The sequence below is a fragment of the Plectropomus leopardus genome, chromosome 20 (genome assembly GCF_026936395.1).
Source record: "Plectropomus leopardus strain MGB_pleo_1.0 chromosome 20, ASM2693639v1, whole genome shotgun sequence".
Classification (NCBI taxonomy): Eukaryota; Metazoa; Chordata; class Actinopteri; order Perciformes; family Serranidae; genus Plectropomus; species Plectropomus leopardus.
The window spans coordinates 25,903,086-25,923,908 of record NC_142195.1 but is presented as its reverse complement, the minus strand read 5'-3'; the positions used below and the strand labels follow the sequence as shown (position 1 = coordinate 25,923,908).

Here is a 20,823-nt window from a genome sequence, read left to right as displayed (position 1 = left end):
CTTTAAATTCTCAAACCTATCGACAGTATAATTCAACACCTAATGCATTCCATATTGAAACTGAAAAGTCTTAATAGTCTTATAGTTTTTACCGATATGAAATTGATGAGTTTTAAATTTTTTGTTTCTTTAAAATTCATATTAAAATCAGTTTCTCTAAAAATATAAACAGTTTTTTTTGACAAATCATTTTACGTATACATTTTAATAAAATATGAATAAAATCAGTTACGTACCTTTTATCAGTTGAAATATTGGGATTTTTAAAAATTAGTATTACGACTAATTTAAGATCCTATTATTAAAAAGCCCTCGTGTCCCTGTAACCATAGAAACGACTTTAAATGCCACAAGTAAACAAACTTGGCCCCTTCACAAAATCGAGAGGACTCAAAGAAATCCTGATATATACTGAAATTGATTTAAAACAGCTGAGTTGATTGGAAAATTAAAACGTGATTAAATTTTAAAAAATTAAATGTTCATGTTCTACTACTTTTTCTGCGTTTTACGGCAGCTACGCTTCAATATGATTGGACGTCTTATGCCGTAAACCGTGTTGGTTACTGAACACATGGGACGGTGGTGGACAGCGTGTGTACGCAGCTGAAATGTAAGTTACACCACTAAAAAACGATGTTTTAACTTTTTATATTTCGCCTTAACAGTACGTATTAACCGCAGGTATGCGTGGCGTTATAGACAGTACAATAATATCAGAGGACATCGCTGTTTATGCTGTTAGCTGCTAGCTTCGGCTAATCTTCGTGATAACAGTCTAAACTGATAAAAATTTAGTAAATACGCAGCATTAAAATGTTAAAGTAAGTAACGTATTACCTGCAAAATGTGCTTGAATATAATTATGTAATAGGTAGCTTAATCGTGGACGAATAGTTAATCCAGAGTTGTAATTTATTAATGTGTCGGTATGAAACAGTTTGTGACTCCAAACGATGTTTATTGTAAGAAATAGTAATATGTGCGATTAAAACTTCATTCTGCAAATTGACTTCTAAAAGTAGCAGAAGGTTACATTTAACTGGATTAAAAGAAGCCTTATTAACACATTATTAACCCTTTGAGACCTGAGCAACATGCCCCCCCCCCCAAAAAAAAGTTTAAAAAATAATAAAAAAAAGGTTACACACAAAAGTGAGGAAAAAGCAAACAAGAAAATCACCATTAAAAAGTGCTGAAAATAAAAAAAGTATTTATTTTCTATATTTGACTATATTTTTTCTGTAACTTACTATTTAATATAAGATTATTATAATAATAAATATATTTTTCTGGACATTTTTCCTTGTTGATTTTCTAAGAAAGACTTAAAACAAGTTCTGGAAAACGCTGTGGAAGTCATGAGTTACACATTTACACATGAATACACACATACATATTTATACATACAGTTGAGGTCAAATCATACTTTTGTGAAAGCTATGCCCAAATTTTAAAATTTAAGATACTTACAGCAGACACTTGTTTGGGGGGAGCCCAGATTTCTGATAACTTGTATGTCTGTCTTTCAGCTGTTGTCCTCCTTGTCCACTGCCTCCATTTGTCTCTTACGTTAGGATGGAGGCTAAATCCAAAAAACCCTTTTCTCCTAAAGGAGGGAAGAAACTAACACAAAAAGGAAAAGGTGAGCTGTAGTTAACATCAGCGAACATTTGACACCATAACCATCGTTCAGGTTTGTCATCGGCGTGTCTGTCTCTGTCCAGATTCCATAGGGACCAAACTCGGTGGAAAACCTGGCGGTAAAAAACCGTTCAAACCGTACAACAACACAGAGAGGAAGGGCAAGCCAGGGAAGGGAGGAGATGGAGGAAATAAAGAACGAAAGTTTGCTTTCTCCAAAGCCGGGACGGGGCCGCCGAAGAGGAAAGCGCCATTCAAAGGGAAATATAAAGAAGATGAAGAAGGTGGAGGTGAGAAAAAAAGAGCCTAAAGCCTGTCAGCTTACAGTTTGGTTTTCAATGTTCAGTCTCATGTCTGTGCAGCGCCACGTCACGTATCAATTAACTAAAAAAATAAAGGTACAACACAGCAAGTAAGTTCAAGTGTCAAGGAAAAGTTAGTCAGTGTACAGTATAAATGAAGTACAAATACAGCTTGAAATACTATATACACTTAATAAACATTAAATCAGACAGGATATAACTACTACTACCCACTTGTAACTGCACTATTACGCACACAGACTTGTATATATTAGGTAAAATTGTTTACTTAGGACTTGTACATATGTAAATTTCAAACTATATATATTTTTTTATATTTAATGTTTAATTCCTGGAGTCAAACTCCTTGTTTTTGTAAGCATACGTGGCCAAGAAAGTGGATTCTGAGGATATAATAATATGAAATATATATATAACAATATGAACATGTGCTTGTGCAACTCGATCAGGTCCAGCGGCGAAGAAGATGAAGGAAGGCGAGTTTAAGCCGAAGACGAAGGAGCTGACGGAGGAGGAGATGAAGAAGAACCGGCAGCAGAGGAAGAAGGATCTGAAGAAGAGCAGGCAGCAGGCGGAGAGGAAGGACATGTTCCAGATCATCTGTCAGTGCAAACAAGTGTGGGGAAACCTCAGGAGGTACACACACACACACACACACACACACACACACACACACACACACAGTCAGACAGTCAGAGTTGAATCTTTAACTCTTACCTTCTTCTTGCTTTTTTTATCTTTTCAATTAAAAAGACATTGACATTTAAACTGAAACGTTCCACTGCAGATCATACATGTGTATTAAAACTAGCTCCACATACATGCTCATTAAACTCATTAAAAAATAATAAACAATAATATCTTGTTCTGAAGATGGCGAGCATCTGAAAAGCACCAAGTGTCTGGTTATAAAAACATGCTCTTCTTCTGACTTCTCTCTGTTGCACAATGATTGCAACACTATGAATTAGAGTTGACCGCTACTGGATTTTTAAAGGCGGATAATAAAAAGATCATAAGTCGATCAGCTTAACCAGACCCTTAAAAGTTAAGCTGTCGCACACATCCAAACACTGCTGAAGGCCGTTGTTGGACCAACAAAAGATAATTAACAGCACACAGAAAGGTGTGCACACGGTAGATCCCTGAAGTGCAATTCCTAAGCACATCCACAAGTGACGCTGCGAGCTACTGCTCTTCTTCAGACGTCTTCAAGTCTGCGAAGAGCATCGAGAGCAGTTGATAAAGTTATCTGGTGTGTGTGTGTGTGTGTGTGTGTGTGTGTCAACAGGAAGAACTGCGACAACGACTTAAAGAAGAAACTGATGGAGGAGCTTCTCGATCTGATCCAGGGGAAGATCAAACAGGTGAGTCTCACTCTGGCTGTTCAGGTCCGTCCTGCAGTTTAGCTTTAGAGTGTTAAATCTCGCGGACTGTCGTTTCTGATCGCGCTCTCCCGCCTCCAGATGGCGTACGCTCACGACTCGGTGCGAGTGCTTCAGTGCTTCATCCAGTTCGGCAGCCACGAGCAGAGACAGGGAGTGTTTGAGGAGCTCAAAGGTGAGCAGAAACTGTTACTCTAAGTTTGTGATTCTTATGTTTAAAACTCGTGTGTCTTTACTTAATTTTGAAAAAGCGACAAATTTAACGACTTATTTAAACCATCAAGGAAAAAGCCAGAAATATATTAACCCTTAGAAAGCTGGAGCACCATCACTTCTGGTGCAGCTTTTAAATGTTGTCACAATAATTTTAACATTTGAAGCCTTGGTAAATTGGTGATTTTTTTTTTTTAATTCTCAAAATCATGGCATAAAAGGTAATAAGCAACTTGGTAATAAATTCCACAAATTGAAAGAAATTAGTAGATTTAGAGAATTATTTTCTAGAACAGGAAAAATGTTGAGGGAAAACTCTATAATTATAATGACATTTTAAAATTATTTTTATTATTTATTTATTTTTAAAACTCATTTACTAGTATTTTCTTGTATATTTTATGATTTTTTTTTTCCTAATTTGGGGGTCATTTCTTCTTTAGTTGCTTGTTGTCAATCAAGCCAATTTGCTCAGGTTTCAAAGGGTTAATATATTGTCAATGCTCTCTGAATAGGAAGTGCAAATGAAGCTCTTTGCAGTTGAGGATTTTTTAAAAAACTGAGTCTAATCCATTGAAGCTTGAAAATGCTTATATTAATGTGCAGTGATGTCACCAATATGCAAATGAGCGCATGATGTCATGAGTTGTGGTCCAGCTCCTGGTTTTATTTCTGTGACGTACGAGTAAAACTGCAATTAAACGGTAACTGTTTCGATGCTTTTCTGTCTCTCATAGACGACATCATCGCTTTGTGCAAGTCGCAGTACGGCAAACACGTGGTGAAAAAACTGCTGATGTACGGGTGAGTCAACCCAGATTACTTTCTTCTTCTTTTCTCAGCAGACGCCCAAATTTCAATCAGCAACACTCCAGCTGCATGTTCGACGCCGTAGGAACATTTTGTGTCTACGTTTTTCCTCCACAGCAACAAGGAGCTGGTGGCGGCTGTGATGAAAACATTTAAAGGTCACGTGCGGCCGATGCTTCGGCACGCCGCCGCCTCGTCCATCATCGAGTACGCCTACAACGACAAAGCCGTGCTCGCGCAGAGACTCATGCTCACTGAGGAGCTTTATGGGAACACCTTCACCGTCTGCAAGGTACACAAGGCTGAATGCAGACATTATTATACACCATGATATCTGGCAATGCTGAAGGCCTTAATGTGTCTCCGTGTGAGATTAACTGTGGTGTTACGTGTGAGAAATACCTGCTGACTGAATATTTTTCTGCCTCTGCGTCCAGTCGTCGGTGTGCAACACCATCGAGAAAGTTGCAGAGGCGAACCCGGAGAAGATGAACAACATCATCGACGAGATGAAGCAGATTCTCACCCCCATGGCCCAGAAGTAAGACAAGAAAGAAAAAATGAAATGCAGATAACAGTAAAACAAAGTATAAGCAGCTGTGAAAATATTAAGTTAAACTATTGCCATAAATTGATTTTGAAACGAGTAAATTCTTTGTAAGATGAATAAGATTTAGGTGGTTTATGGTTTTTATCGTTACTAAATTATCATTAAACTATCTAAATGGTTTTGTTGTTGTTTTTCAGAGAACAAGTGATCAAACACTCTCTGGTCCACAAAGTCTTCCTGGATTTCTTCCTATTCGCAGCCGACAAACAGCGAACGGTAAGCAGCGCCAAACACGTCACATAATGTGTTCAATATTTGAATAGCAGCACTTTAAAAAAAAAAAAAAAGGAATAAGAAATTAAAATATTAGCAGAAATCTGAGCTGTGAAGAAGACAACCCAAAAATCCTAAAAAAATCAGAGAACTGTAAAACAAATAAAACTAGAAATCATTTCAAAATAAAAGGCTTATAAGTTAATTTAGTGCTCATAATATTTAACACTAATATCTTTTTGTCCTCTTCGGTTTGTATTTGTTCTGATGCGAGCAGGAGATGATCGAGTCCATCAGAGAGTCGGTCGTCTACATGGCTCACACACACGACGGAGCACGAGTGGCGATGCACTGTCTGTGGCACGGGACGGCCAAGGTGTCCGCACACACACACGCACACACACACACACACACACACGATGATAGCCTTTCAATGGCATGAAATAAAAGGAATAAAGTAAAATAAATGTTGCAGTGTTTTTAATTTGAGTAAAAGTTTTTGTTTTCATGTTTCAGGACAGAAAAGTTATAATCAAAACGATGAAGACGTACATGGTGAAGTTTGCCACGGTGGGTTCTCGCTCCTGCTTTACTAACTGGATTTTAGAGAGTATCAGATTGTATATGATGATTTTTTATTTGGAGGAAAGGTCTGAACTGAGGCTTGGTGTTTACCTTTGTTGGCGTGACGGTTTTCAGATCATCAGGTCTTTAAACTCGTGTCGTTAATGTGTCCGCTGTTAAACGTCCTCACTTTGACTGTTTCTTGTCCACAGGGAGAGTTTGGTCACCTGGTTCTTCTGGCCATTTTCGACTGTGTGGACGACACCAAGCTGGTCAAACAGGCCGTGCTCTCAGTGAGTCTGACGTCCTGCCCTCTGATGATGCTGAAAAATAATTTAATGTCGCCGTCAGGTCATGATTTTAAGTTGTAGTTGTCCTAAAAAAATCTTGTCTCACCTGTTTAGGAGATCTTGTCGTCTCTGGATGAGGTCATCGGCAATAAATACGGGAAAAAGGTTTTGTTGTACCTGCTGAGCCCCAGAGATCCCGCTCACCTGCTGCCAGAGATCATCAAGGTGCTGGAGAAAGGAGACGGAAACGCACACAGGTAACAGCCGCACGTGTGTGTATCGATAGATTCAATCTTTCACCAAAATCCTCCTGCTGTTCAAACTAAAGGTATAACATGTGACAGCTGACAGTAAGAAGTAATCGGTATATCAGTCGACCCCTAATACTGATAAGACTATTAAATGTACAAAATGAACCACGCTGAGTTCAGCTCTGCTTCTCATCAGTAAAAAGGACATGGCGACTCGGAGGAAGGAGCTGCTGGAAGTCGTCTCCCCCCCGCTGCTGGAGTATCTCCGTGACAACGCTGCCACTATGGTGATGGACAAGGCGTCCAGCGTCACCATCAGTGACATCCTGGCGTCAGCGTGCGGGGACCTGCGACCCGCCATGACGGCTGTTGCTCAGCTGGCTAATCACGAGTTGGTGCCCGGAGGGATTGATGGACAGGTAAAGTGTGTGTGTGTGTGTGTGTGTGTGTGTGTGTGTGTGTGTGTGTGTGTGTGTGTGTGTGTGTGTGTGTGTGTGTGTGTGTGTGTGTGTGTGTGTGTGTGTGTGTGTGTGTGTGTGTGTGTGTGTGTGTGTGTGTGTGTGTGTGTGTGTGTGTTATCAGTAGAATGCTCACCAGGAGACGCAGCCATCTTGACACACTGATGTAACGTCCTGCTGTTCTTCACTCTGAGTTTTTGTTTCTGCTGCAGCTTCACATGGCGGAGCATCCAGCAGGACACCTGGTGCTGAAGTGGCTCATGGAGCAGGACATGACGCTGGCAGAGGCCGGCAAGGAAGGTAAACACACACACACACACACACACAAACACACAAACACACAAAAGACTTGTTGTAATAAACTGTTCACTGATGTTGAGGTCTTTTTAGAAATGGAGATAATCTGCTTGTTAAAGGAACAACAACCAGTATGATTGTAACACGACACAAAATTCACGGTTAAGTGTGCTGCTCGGTTGTGGGGTCACTGCTGATCTTTTTAAAAAAATTAAGCTAAAAATGTTCAATTTTTTACATTGCCGCCCACTAATGACTATAAACTTATTTTAAACTTGTTTTTAAATAATTTCAAATTAACTTTTGCCTTTTTTTCTGCACTTTTGCTTGTTTATTGGTGATTTTTATTTTGAAATTTGTAAATCATTTAGTGATTAATTTTACTTAATTTACTTACTTAATTTTTTTTTCTGTTACTGGAGTCCTTTTGCAGCTTTTTGATGGCAAAAACTCAAAATAATAGTAAGTAAAGAACTTAATGTTCACACGCAGAGGACGCAGACTGCACCTAAAACATGCAAACTGACCAAATCTCCACCAAACTGCATTTAAATCAGAAAACTTCTGCAGACAGAGGTGACAGAAATTTAACGTGTGCAAAATATAAGTTTAGATATCACTAACTGTATCCTCCGTCTCTCTGCGTCCTCCGTCCTGTTGTCTCATCTGCTGTCTCAGAGCGGTTCGGCAGGATACTGGTGGACACAGTGGGAACAGACAATCTGAAGACCTGGGTCAGAGTCAACAGAGGGGCCATGGTGCTCTGCAGGTCAGTGTGCGCACACACACACACACACACACACTTACTTACTTACAAGACAATCACATTACAAGATACACTGTTATTACTTAAAGGGTCAGTTCACCCAAATCACAAACTCCTCTGTAGCAGAATCTATATTTGTCCAGGTTTTCTGATTCCTGCTCCTGATCTTGGACACAGGAGGTGACTGGTGTTGTGGTGCTCACAGCAGTGAAACACTACATTTAAAAACCTCCTCAAAAAGGAAATTCTTTCTGCAAAAAGTGTCCAAGTTTCTCTTAATACTCCAAAACATGTCAACAGTTTTTAGGGTCTATTGTATGAAACTGTTCAAAGTGGAATCTGTGGATTTAAAGGTAAATATCTGATGTTGTGAGCACCACAAAAGAACTATATTGTGTTTGGGTTGAGGCAGAAACACAGACACACATAAAACCAACAAAAACTTTTTCTTCAGTGCCTCTAGTGAACAAAGAATAAAAAAATAAATAAGAGAAAATTCAACGGTCTACATTTAACAGCAGCAAAACTATTTCAAAACATTAATTTACAAACTCTCAGTACTCGTCTCCTCAAAGCAAGACTCCATTGACAAATCATTGATTTTGGCGAAACCTAACTAAACCTTGAGGACACCAGAGTCACACAATAATGCAAACAAATTGACAAAAACAGCAATTTTACCTCGCTGAACACTGGAGCTGCTTTTCTAACGCCGACTCGAGAGCACAGATACACTTTTAGTTCAGTTCGCCGTCAGAAAAGGCCGTTTGTTTGGAGCACTGAGCACACGGCTGGATAAACGAGACTTTGATTAAACTGCACAAATGTTGCTGTTGTTAAACATAAACCCCTTTAACTGCAATTTAGCAAGATTTTTTTTCATTTTTTGTATTCTTTGTTCACCAGAGGCATGAGTGAAAAACCTTTTCTTTAAAACGCCAGTGTTACTCAGGGTGAGTAATTTATATACAACGGCTCATTTGAGGGGCGAAGTATCCCTATAACAAGATCAAAAGTCTCATATCACATTAGTTAAACTGTTTACATGTTGACATTAAATGATAAACAGTAAAATATAGGAAATGTTGTCATTGAAAAACCAGTGTTTTTGTTTTCGGTGCAGCCTCCTGAACAGCTGTGACAAGTCTGTGGCCGCAGACGTGAAAGCAGCGCTGGAGTCCATCAAATCAGAGCTCAGCAGCATCAGCAACAACAAAGGAGCTGAAATCCTGCTGGAGAATCTCAACAAATAGACTTTTTTTCTTCAAACAGACTGGTGATATTGATGCATCACTCCCTGTGCAGCTGTGGGTATTTTCCCATCAAACGCCGACAAGACTGCGAGTGTCTGTAGCTGCAAATGGGAACGATTTCAGGAAGTGGACACGACCTGGAACACTTTTGTCCGTCCGTGATAGAAAAATGGACGTGAATTTGTATTTCTGTCTGTAAATAAACATGTTTGCAAGTGATGCTATGAGAAAACTGGTCAAAATACACAGATGCTGCTTGATTGCAGGAAGCAACATTACACATAATGTACACTTGTAACATGCGACTTGTTTTTTTTCAATTGCTTTAAGTGAAACTCAACATTTCTTTCGCAATAAAAGCACACGTGGTAAAAGCACTATGCCCTTTGAGCTGCTTTTAGAGTGAAACATCTGCAGGAAGTGTTGGGTTTGACTGTAGCTTAATTTAAAAAAAACACGTGTACAATTAATGAGCAATTAACAGCATTTCAATTACAAATTAACAAAGAAAAACCAAAATTGATGATTGGTGATTTGAGTGAACTGGCCCTTTAACGCAGTGAATACAAACCGCAGCACAGGTTCTAGCTGTGCAATGGTCCTGATCGTTTGTGCCACCCTGTTTCAGATGTTTATTCCAAGATTTTGTACCTTGTGAGGAATAATTGTACCAACTAAAAACACATGTTTGCAATAATAAAGATTATTCTAATTACTAAACTACATCTCCTACTTTTTTCACATTTTTGTACCAGATGGTGTATTTAAATATTTAAGTGTAATAGACAAACAAACTCAAACTGTTGCTCCCCAATCATTTAAAAGGTTTAACCCTTTGAAACCTGAGTATATCAGTTTAATTTCTTTCAAAAACGAAGAGGCAGCTCGAAACTTTGCAAGACAATAAGCAAAAAAAACCAGAACAAAATTACCTTAAAATAAGCAATAGATAAAAATAACAAGAAAATGACCTTGAAAAAGTGCAGAATATATATATATATATATATATATATATATATATATATATATAGCTATAGATAGATACATATACACACACTCACTCACACTCACTCACTCAGACAGAGCTGCAAAGCATTATGACGACAAGATAAAGAGACATAGGTTTATTATTAGAGAGAGACGCACAGGGGAAGATAAACATGTCTAATATCCATGGTCCAGATGTCGGCTCTTTAACTTATGATTTATTTCAGTCACGTTGACGCTCGCTCCCGGATTACTTGTGAGCTTTAGAGTCTAATGGACAGATTGTGGTGCGGACAGCTTTAGCATCGATGTGCACTATGTTAGCTTTAAAAAGAGTATGTAGCATTTTTAGTGAATAAATGAAATAGAAAAAAAGACGCACCAACAGTTTTTTTGTTTTTCAATCTACTTCTCCGACAGCTACCTTTCTCCGAGTTGCATGCTGGGAAGAATTAACAGGGAATAAACAGGGACAGAGGATAGATGGATAGATATAAGGATGCATGCTTAAATGTACTCTTTAAAAAAACAAAAAACAGTCCAGGTGACAAACTCACAAATGTCTTGAATGAGGTCCAGAGTTCTCAGCAGGTCATTTGTCCAAACCGCCACGACTCCTTTAGTCCAGTTCTGGGTCTTAAAGGTAAAATGGTCATTTCGTGTCCCTTGCAGTTGCTCCAGATAAATCTTATCATAGACTTGAAAATGTAAAACTAATCTCACCGCAGGCGTGCCATCCTCGGCTGAACGGCGTCCTCGCAGCACTCTGCAAACCTTTTTGCCGCCCTCTTGGCGAAGTGCACCTTCCCGCGGGCCTTGGTGACAGCGGCGTACTCGTGGGACTTGAGTTTGGTGTAGTAGTCGGAGAACTTGTTGTAGAGGATGGAGATGGGCATGCCGTTGAGGATGACCCCAAAGGAGATGCAGGCGAAGGCGAATATTCGGCCCAGGTTGGTCTCTGGGAACATGTCGCCGTAGCCCACCGTGGAAATACTCACCTGAAGGAAGAAAAACCAGAAAGAACTAAATATAACGATTTAACTCCAACATGAGATGGTTTTTTTTTTCATTTTTAAGTCTGTTCTTGAACTATAGACTGTATAACTATAGACTGTAGTGATGCTTTACTTGAACATAAACAGAATTACGGTTCTAAGGGATTTTCTCTGGAGAGAATATCTAAACTAATGTTTTTACTCACATATATTGATTCTCTTATTCACCTGCTCCTGAAATGGGTTTTAAATCAAAATTGATTTAAACAAAGAAAATCAAAACTGAAACAAAAACCAAAAAGGAAGGAAGGAAGAAAAAAGAGGGAAAATGTTTTTTTTTAAAAAAATACAAAAATAGAAAATAATATCAGATTTTAATAAATCTAATAATTTCTTTTTTGTGAGACATTTCTTACTAAATTAGTCATTGACTTTTTGCATTTGAATGCAGCACAAAAAAGCAATGTCTCAATGGGTTAACCCTTTGAGACCTGAGCAAATTGGTTTGATTTTTTAGCAAGAAAATTAGCGAGACATTAGTCAAAACTGATAATAATTCTAAATAATTTCAAATATGTAATTCTGATCATTATAGATACAGTTTTTATCTCTAGCTTTTTTTCTTTGTTCCCTGGACATTTTTTATATTTATTTTTTTTAATTCAAAATTTCTCGAAATATGTGGAAAATATATTACCAAGGTGCTCATTGTCTTTTTCCCCGTGGTTTTGAAAAAAAATCTGAAACTCATCTGAAAGCAGCACAAGAAAGTTGATGTGGCTCCTGGTTTCAAAGGGTTAAAATAATGGCTGCTGTATTTTGGACTGATTGAAGGTGAAACACACAGAAAGTGGAGGTGGCAGTTACCATTAGAGAACAGGCGGAGATGACTGACAGTTTATTTGAGTTTGTTTATGTGTTGTTGACTCACAGCGGCCCACCACCACGAGTGCGGGATGGAGGTGAAGTTGGTGTTGTAAACGTCGTGCTCCACCGTGTACACCATGGCTGAAAACATGAAGATGCCCATGCCGATGAAGAGCAGCAAACAGCCCACCTGCACGAACAAACACACATCCTATTCTGTATATCTGCTTTAGGTTAACTTTTTTGCTCATAAGTCAACGCTCATAGAAGTTTCCGATTTCTTAGTCCACATGCACCGTTCATACAGGCCATGCCCGTTTCTACTGACATATTTTTTGTTTTTTTTAACCCCCGTATTTAGCTTATTTGATACTGACCTGCTGGTAGCATTGTCTCAGGGTGAAGCCGAACGCTCTGAGGCCTGTCGAGTGACGAGCCAGCTTCAAGATCCTGAAGATTCGCATCAGTCGCATGATCTTCAGAACCTGACCCACCTGCAGAAAACACAGAAGAAGAACCAATAATTAAGAGTGACATAAATAAGTTAGGCCTGTCAAGTATTTAATTTTTAAAATTGCGATTAATCTCAGAATTTCTATAGTTAATCGAGATTAAACGCATTTTTAATAATGTTTTAAATTCCATTATTTTGCATTAAAAAACCGTTATGAAGTCTATACTGACAAACTAAAGCAATTCTCCCGAGACTACAGGGTGAGATTTTGGACTTTTTAAGACATTTTTAATGCCACTAGGAATTAAATTTAAGACAAATTTGGCCTTTTTTATTGGTCAAGGTGGAAAATGAAAAGATCTACTAAAACTTGTTAATTTGCCATTCAGCTGGATGTGGTTATCATATATGAGTGTTTTTGGCTCCCTGCATAACGTTAACATGAGAGGCATTTTGTAAGTTATTTAAAGTAGCAGATTTACCAATTATTTTGAGATGCATGTAAAGACAAAAAAAAATAATGATACCTACTTCCCATTTTTTAAGCATTTGTAAGACTTTTGAAAGATTAATTTAAGACTTTTTAATAACAATTAAGGCCTAAGATAATTTCAATAAGGAATTAAATGACAACAAAAAACTGCATGGGACTAACATAAAGTAGCCTAAATTTGCAGCATTATTTAGCCCCCTTAAGGAAAAGCTAGCATGACATGGTCGGTACCATACTGGTTTCACTAGGTCTTCTAGTTTCATTGGGAACCAGTATCATCACTCTGGCTTTTAAACTGCATCGTGATTAACGCATTGTTGCTGACAGCCCTAAAATAAATCTAAGAATCTCATCAGCCAGCTTTTACCTTTCCAACACGCGCCACCGTCTCGATGTCCCCTGAATGAGGGTGCAGGTCCGCGTCCTCGAAGTACTCCAGGACGATCTGCAGGTAGTGCGGCAAGATGGCGACCAGGTCGACTGTGTTGAGCATGCTGCGTCCAAAACTCTTGAGGTCGGGGGTGGACACCACACGCAGCAGGTACTCCATCGTGAAGAAGGCGATGCAGAAAGTCTCCACGTACTCGCCGTAGAATCTGCCGCTGGGCAGGCCTGACGCCGTCTGGAAGAGTTAAAAATAAAATATTTCCTTGATGAATTATTATGCCATATTAGCTCGGATGATAAGACGTTTGGAGAAATCAGCTTTTAAAGATTTTGGCTCAAAAACACTGATACAGTTTGCTGCTTAAAGGAATAACTGACCCCCTAACAAAATTATCAAACTTTTCCATGACTTTTAAAGACCAATAATAATAAAAAAATGATTGCCCCACGTGGCTGACACTCTCAGACGTTTGAGATTTCAAGTGTTATTAAACATAATGCCAGCAATCTGGCAGATATGGAGACAAAATGTGGAGAGAAAATGTAAAAATGTCTATGATAGAAAACAAAATATTACACACGGACGCATATTAGACATACAGTACTTCCACAGCTATAGAAAATTACTTAAACACAGAAGATTCCAGAAACAATTTCATTACACAAAACTAAATTACATGACTTTTCCAGAATTTCAATCATTTTTACTAATTCCACAAATTTCCCATGCCTGGAAATGGGATTGGGACAAATTTTCCAGGTTTTCCATAACCATTGTTTTAAATCTTCTGGCTTCTTTATCCGTCTATACTCTATATTCGTACATGTTTTTTTTGTTTTTTTTTTTATCTCAAAAGCACATGAATTTTAACATGTTATTAAAGAATAAAACCATATCCTAGCAAATGTATATGCATTAAAAGCAGTGCTTTTGATATAATAAATCACAAGAGTATTGTGAAATTACAATTACAATTACACACACATAGTAAAACACACACCTTGTACTGCATCTCGTCCACGGTGTTGAGTGTCATGGCAACCAGCGATACCAGCACGAACATGGAGGAGGCGACGGCCATCAGCTTGGCGGTGACCGAGGAGAACGGCTTCTCCATCAGGTTCCAGATGATCCTTCGGATCGTCCCGAAGGCCAAGCCGTCAAACAACACCTCGTTCTCCTCGCTCTCCAGCTGGATGACACGGGGCAGAGATGCACCCCAGACACAGAACACAAACAGGAGAAACATTAATATTCATGGCAATAAATAAAGAAATACAAGTAAAAAAAAACATTTTTAAAAATACAGAAACAATATAGAACACTATTTAAGCGCAAAATAATACATTATGTAGAAACTAAGCATGTATATAAGGAGTGAATGAGAGTAAAAAGTTGATAAAAACATCTGATTTAAATGAGGACAGAGCAAAACAATCAAAATATTCAAATCACAAACTTCTTAATCTTCTTATCATTACTTTATTTATATAGCACCTTTCAAAATAGAGTTTACAAAGTGTTTTTTACTAACAAAGCAAAGCAGAAATGGGATACATAGATGGCGAAACAACAACAGAAAGCCAAACAGTCCTACTGAGCACAAGCGAAAAGAAACCAGGGTAGAGTTAAACTAAAATTAAAAGCAGAGGACAAACAATGCAAGCTATCAGGGTGCATAATGTTAGTATAAAATAAAATTTAAAAAATAACAACAGAAACAATTAAAGCAATTAAACCACATATAAAATAAAATAAAAGATATAAATTACACATTAAAAAGGTAAAATAGATTTAAAAAAAAAATAAGAGAAATAAAGAAAGACTAAATAAACAACCCTAAAATGCAGCTAAATTAAAGAAGCAAACACAAAATGTCAAGAAAACACAACAGGGGAGAAACGGGTGCAACAAACTGCATCAGAGTGGGACTTCTGTGATGGAAAGATCTGTCTAAATCTGTGCCGAGAAAAAGCTTATTCTCCACTCTCCATCTGTCAAGACGGCGGAGCGGAGCGGTGATTTATAATGTAGGTCAGCCAGACTCAGACATAGCCAGCAGATTACTGATAAAAAAAAAATATCTCACAGGTAGAAAAATAAACTGCTGAACCACTAAAATCTAGAAGGTGATGACCTCTTGACATTTTAATTTGTGGTATTTTTAAACAGAGCCTGGAGGGGGAAAATAGTAATAAGCAGATAGTACAAAAAACTGGGTTAATTTAATTCGCAAACATGATCAACAAAAGAAGAAACGACCAAAAGGTTAGGGAGAAATCTGAAAAGTACAAGAAAATTATGTGAGAACGTGCCAAAAAAAGGGAACAAAAACAAACAAACAAAAAAAGAGAAAGTAAAGCAAAAAAAAAAAAATCAAAAACAAAACAAGAAATGACTTGAATTTTTTTTTTAAATTCTAATGATTCAGTCAAATAATTTTAAATATATAATCATGACAATTTTAAATAGAGTTCACATTTTTTCCTGTTTTTCCTGTTTTTTAAAAATACTATTCTAATCTCTTTCTTGCGTCTCTTGTTTTTAATGTTGATAATATCACCGCCTTTGGTGCTCATAGTGTCAGTAAAATTAACTGATTGAATTGTAGGGAATCTTGACATTGTAAGTAATATGTCCAGACAGAAGTTTAAACATATATACATACTATATGCCAGATTCTTCTATCCATTACAAAACACACAGAGCTCACTCACCTCTGCTATCAGCTGTTTCTGTATCTTCAGTTGCTCGTTGAGTTCGTCTTGCCTCTCTTCAAAGGAGATGCGGCAGCAGCGTTGGCTGTTTTTGATTCTGACGCCCCAGTAGTTTATCTCCTCCAGGAAGTTGCGGGGACACAGCTCTTCTTTAATGCACAACACTCCAGTTCTGACAGAGACAGGAGAACAGGGTCCAAAATTATTCCAAGCAGAAGAGGGGACACACATCTTTCATGTTTTAATGTATCTTATTTTGACCTGTAGAAGTTGAAGATGTTGTGGAAGATTTTAGGGTCCCGGTCGAAGAAGAACTCGTTGCTCTGGACGACGTAGTCATCACACAGGTCCAACTTCCTGCTGTGGTCTGTGTACGTGGCCAGCTGTCCGATCCGTGTCTTTGGATACCGGGCGGCTAACCTGTAGGGCAAGTGGTACACCTGGAGGAAAACAAAAGAGAATAAGGTGAAATATAGTAATATGAAAATATTCATATAATGGAGTAGTATAAGTACGACAAAGCTTGAATCATTTGGAGAGTGAAGCAGAAAAACACTAGAAGGCCTTTAAAACAGTTAAGTGTGAAAAAAATACACATTTAATAACTGACCTTTGCTGACCTGTCTGTTCAGATGTCTTTAAAGCAGGGGTAAGCAGTTTTATTTTGGCATTACTGCACAAAATTCCCATTGCAAACTTTAAACATATCGTGATTCAAATGGTCTAAAAGAAAACTAGACCACTACACCTCCTCTTGGATGATTTTAAGCTTTAGAAAAGACGCTGTGGCGAGAGACTTTGGTCAATCAAGGACATTTTAGAGGGACCAAGTTCATACTGGCTGTTTTACAAATGCAGACTGTACGTGCACGTCTCTTTAGATGGTAAAAACCAGATTCAATGGTTGAAAAAACTGAAGAAAAAGTTGAGATTACAGCATTGGCAACTACTGAGAAGCAACTCCAGAAAAGGAAGACTGATTTTTAAAAAAAGAAGTCTAACAATAAATGATCTAACGGACTGAATAATTGCCCCTGATGGTATTCAACATGTCAAATCAAGCAGTATGTTCATTAATTAAAGTTACCGTTCCTCCCACGTTGATGTTGAGAGTGAAGTGTTTTGTTGGAGACAGCAGCACGCGGGAAGGAGACACCGGGAGCCGATCCTCCTCCTCCTCATTTTCGTACTCAGCGTAAAGATCGTAGATGTCTCTGCCTAGATCCTACACAAATAAAAGAGAAAGATTACGATGATTAATCCAACATTTTAAGCTTTTATACAAGATGAAAGAGACCATATAAAGAAGGGATCAATCTATGCAGAGAACGTACTACAGCGTATCCACAGGTATTAGACACTTAAATCTAATGCTTTTTAAAACCTTCAAGATTTTTTTTTATCCAAATTAGGACAGACTTTAGTAAAACAAAATCTCTTCATTATTCAAGCATTAAAGCAAGTGTGGTCCTGTACAAAGAAAGTATGTTTTATGTAGGAATATAGTCATAAGAGTGAGTTTGATTGATTGCATTTACAAGTAGGAGATAAAAAGACAAAACTGGATTCAGTGGTAAGTTTTTTCCTGCCTGCACACTTGGTTTTCTGCAATTTTTTTATTTTTGACATAATTTGGTTAATTTCTGTCATAATTACAATTTACAAACTCAAATACACAAGTTAGTATACCTTACATAAACAATAAGTCACTGCCTTTAGAGCATTAAAAACAGAAGAAAAAAGACCGTAAAGGTGCAGGCTGAAGCCACTGCTTATTACAACTAACATTTTTACATTTTTTTTCTCTTTTCTATGTTTTCTGTTTTTCCCTTCGTCAGCTCCATTTAAATTTATTCAGTGCAATAAAAGAAAGTAACATAACTACATTAAATAGTTCTATTAAAAATTTTACGAAAACAACCAACCCAAACACATTTCTGCGTTCTACCAAAAAAAAGGACAAAAAAAAAAGAAAAATCCCAAACAGTTCATTCAAGTAAACTACTGAGTAAAGGTGTGATTTTTACTGTCAGCTAGGAGAAGCAAAAGTCTGTACACTGCAGGGCAGAGGAGCATTCAGATGCACTAAAAGACACATAAAATAAGAATAAATAAAGTGTCTGACCTGCATGGAGTTCCATGGCTTCACGAAGGTGCTGGTTAGGTCCACATAGTCGGCTTGCTCTTTGACGGCTTGGCGGCTGGGAAACAAACTCCTGCTGCGCGCTCTGAGGTGGGTCAACATGGTCGCTGCTGAATGTCTGTGCCGAAAATCATTTAACCTGCACTGACAGACATCCTGGCAACTCTAACACCATCTATCTCTCAAACATAACACACACAGCTGGCATCCTGCACAAAGCCTTGTTGTCATAAACACACACACACACACACACACACACACACACACACACACACACACACACACACACACACACACACACACACACACAAGGCGGGCAAATGGGTAAACATGCATGCAAGGGTGGGAAATGTTTTCACACTAATTCACAGAGAAATCATGTCAACATTCATACAGCTCACACACACACACACACACACACAGTATTGAGGTAGGAAGTGACTCTCGGCATCTAATGCGGCTGACTGAGACGATCTGGGTGCTTAAAGTTTTAAATACTGTGATCCTCTTTGATCCATCTCTTGATCTCTCTCTCTCCTCCCACTTACTCTGACGTCTCATAACTTTACACATCTGCTTATCCAGAGCTGGACGGCGTAGCTGAAGTCAATATCATTTTTTTTTTAATTTAAAGTGGCTTTAACTTATTATGAAGTAAATACTGATTTCACAGTGAAATGACTATAGATTAAAGACACCATCACTGTTTAGTTCAGTTAAAACCCAAAAAGTCAGAAGGATCACGAGGGCATGCTTTCACGGTCTGCATTAATATTGAAAATCAAGATCAAGCAAGTTTTTGCCCTTCTGCTCCAGGCCTCTTGCAGCTTACGGCACGTTAGATTTAAGAATTTTTAATGGAGGACTCCAACTTGTCCTTTGCAGCCGTCTATCAGTCCCATCTCCCAGAGGCTGCCCTCCTGGACTCCCAGGACCCTTCCAATGCCTCTTGAGGACTCCAACTTCCTGTGGGCCACCCTCTATTGGGCTCATCTCCTGGAGGCCACCCTCAGGACCCCTGGGACCCTCAAATTCCCCCTAAGAACTCCAAATTTCCCTGGTCAACCCTCTATTAGGCCTGTTTCCCAGAGGCCGCCCTCCAGGACTCTCAGGACCCTTTCAATGTCCCTTGAGGAATCCAAACTGCCCTGGGCAGCCGTCTATCAAATCCATCTCCTGGAGGTCGCCCTCCTGGACTCTTTGAACCCTTTCAATGCCCCTTGAGGACTTCAACCTGCATTGGGTTACCCTCTATTCGACCCATCTCCTGGAAGCAGCCCTCCAGGACCCCTGGGACCATTCAAACTCCCCGAGGACTCCAAATTCCCTTTAACAGCACTCTGTTTCCTGGAGGCTGCCCTCCTGGACCCCTGAGACCCTTGCAGTGCTCCTTTACGAAGTCCACCCGTATCTCTGGCCCCTCTCCCAGAGGCGAGGCCGCCCAGATTACTGTTGCAAAAACACATGATCAGAAGGGTAAAAGTGTCTAATGACAGTGTAAACCCAGCTCACGTTCCCTGTTAATGGGTGAACACTGCAGTGTTTGGTGTATTCTGATTCATAAGAACTGACACTGAAAGATCAAAAAGTGACGTCTCTAGAAATGTTTGGCTGCCACAAGCCAGTTTTCCCAGTGGTGACTTTTCTGACACCTCCTGCTCAATAATACACTTTACTTTTACAATGCAATTCTGTCTGCCATGGCACACATCTCCTGGGAAAATGAAGGCTCGATTATGGCACAAAGTCATTGCACAACCAAAATAGGACGAGTGTAGCGTTTTTTCTTTTCCTGGGTGACACTGACTGCTCTAAGGATGACATTTTTCTGTAGAAAACTGCTGAAGTTAGCTTCGCCCTGATTCCCCAGTCAAAAAGTCTAACTTAGTGGCCACTACGGTTGAATGACATCAGTCATGTGATGCCATGAGGCACGAAAATACTTTTTCACCATAGACTTACACAGCAAAAGACAAGTAAAATAATCAGTGCATGCATTTTGTCAGAATTTGTTCTATTCAGTCTGATTAAATTTGGAAAGTCTAGAGCTGAAACATGACAAGATTTGACTTGATATCCTTCTTGAGTCCAAAGACTGACATGATGTTATCAGAAAAAAACATGTAAGTGAGGATCAGAGAATGGCCATGATGATTCAGAGCTCCCCACTCACTCGCAAGACACAAAAGCCACTGACAGCTATTAAAGTCACACAGCTAATAAAGCCGAAAACTCCACCTCCTCTGTGCATCCAGCACACGCTTTAATCTCTGCAAAAAAATGAAAAATAAAAAAATCACAGCTCCTGACTCATCATGGCCGTATCACTCCGCTAAGGGAACAAACAGGAGGAGGCCTGTTTGTTCAGTTAAAGAAATGGGATGAGACATCGGAGAGCTATTAAGTCGTTTTATTTGGACCGAGTCCAACTCCATCCGCTCATTATCCCAGTTTAACTGCAGCAAGGATTAATCTCCACCTATCTGACTGCTATCAGTGGGACGAAATACGTCAAACACACATGGATTACAGCAGAGAGGTCAAATGTGTAGGTCTGAGTTAAAGGAAGGACTCTGCCACAGTCGGCCTGTATACCTGAATTTAAAAAAAATGCATTAACAGCAATAAAAATAAAAGATTCAACATCTTTAGACATTCACATCTTGTATTCTAAAACCCAAACAGTATTTAAATAGGCTATG

The 20,823-nt window shown here is 38.8% G+C and overlaps 2 protein-coding genes across 2 annotated transcripts; one reads left to right on the top strand and one right to left on the bottom strand.

Moving 5' to 3' along the window:
- Positions 1-512: 512 nt before the first annotated feature.
- On the top strand, positions 513-9,797 carry pum3 (pumilio RNA-binding family member 3). Its single transcript, XM_042509204.2, has 18 exons — positions 513-613; positions 1,533-1,645; positions 1,728-1,934; positions 2,417-2,603; positions 3,259-3,334; positions 3,434-3,527; positions 4,303-4,369; positions 4,493-4,667; positions 4,813-4,916; positions 5,123-5,201; positions 5,476-5,574; positions 5,715-5,768; positions 5,975-6,055; positions 6,167-6,309; positions 6,500-6,722; positions 6,974-7,061; positions 7,737-7,827; positions 8,948-9,797. Exons 2-18 carry the CDS (start codon positions 1,579-1,581, stop codon positions 9,075-9,077), a joined length of 1,965 nt encoding a protein of 654 aa, XP_042365138.2. The 5' UTR covers positions 513-613; positions 1,533-1,578; the 3' UTR covers positions 9,078-9,797.
- Positions 9,798-10,186: 389 nt separating this feature from the next.
- On the bottom strand, positions 10,187-18,633 carry kcnv2a (potassium channel, subfamily V, member 2a). Its single transcript, XM_042509998.2, has 9 exons — positions 18,104-18,633; positions 17,066-17,203; positions 16,240-16,418; positions 15,979-16,150; positions 14,262-14,453; positions 13,241-13,495; positions 12,304-12,420; positions 11,991-12,116; positions 10,187-11,062 (listed from the first exon to the last, which is right to left on the bottom strand). The coding sequence occupies exons 1-9, from the start codon at positions 18,221-18,223 to the stop codon at positions 10,784-10,786; spliced, it is 1,578 nt and encodes a 525-aa protein (XP_042365932.1). The 5' UTR covers positions 18,224-18,633; the 3' UTR covers positions 10,187-10,783.
- Between the last annotated feature and the right edge of the window lie 2,190 nt (positions 18,634-20,823).

Bases quoted from the DNA above. Each gene is read 5' to 3' on its own strand.
- pum3 (XM_042509204.2), top strand. From the start codon at position 1,579: ATGGAGGCTAAATCCAAAAAACCCTTTTCTCCTAAAGGAGGGAAGAAA. The intron at 5,769-5,974 runs GTGGGTTCTCGC...TCTTGTCCACAG, and splicing joins ACATGGTGAAGTTTGCCACG to GGAGAGTTTGGTCACCTGGT. The intron at 6,723-6,973 runs GTAAAGTGTGTG...TTTCTGCTGCAG, and splicing joins CCGGAGGGATTGATGGACAG to CTTCACATGGCGGAGCATCC.
- kcnv2a (XM_042509998.2), bottom strand. From the start codon at position 18,223: ATGTTGACCCACCTCAGAGCGCGCAGCAGGAGTTTGTTTCCCAGCCGC. The intron at 13,496-14,261 runs GTGTGTGTTTTA...TAACTCTTCCAG, and splicing joins TGGACGAGATGCAGTACAAG to ACGGCGTCAGGCCTGCCCAG. The intron at 12,421-13,240 runs GTAAAAGCTGGC...TGTTTTCTGCAG, and splicing joins CGGTGGCGCGTGTTGGAAAG to GTGGGTCAGGTTCTGAAGAT.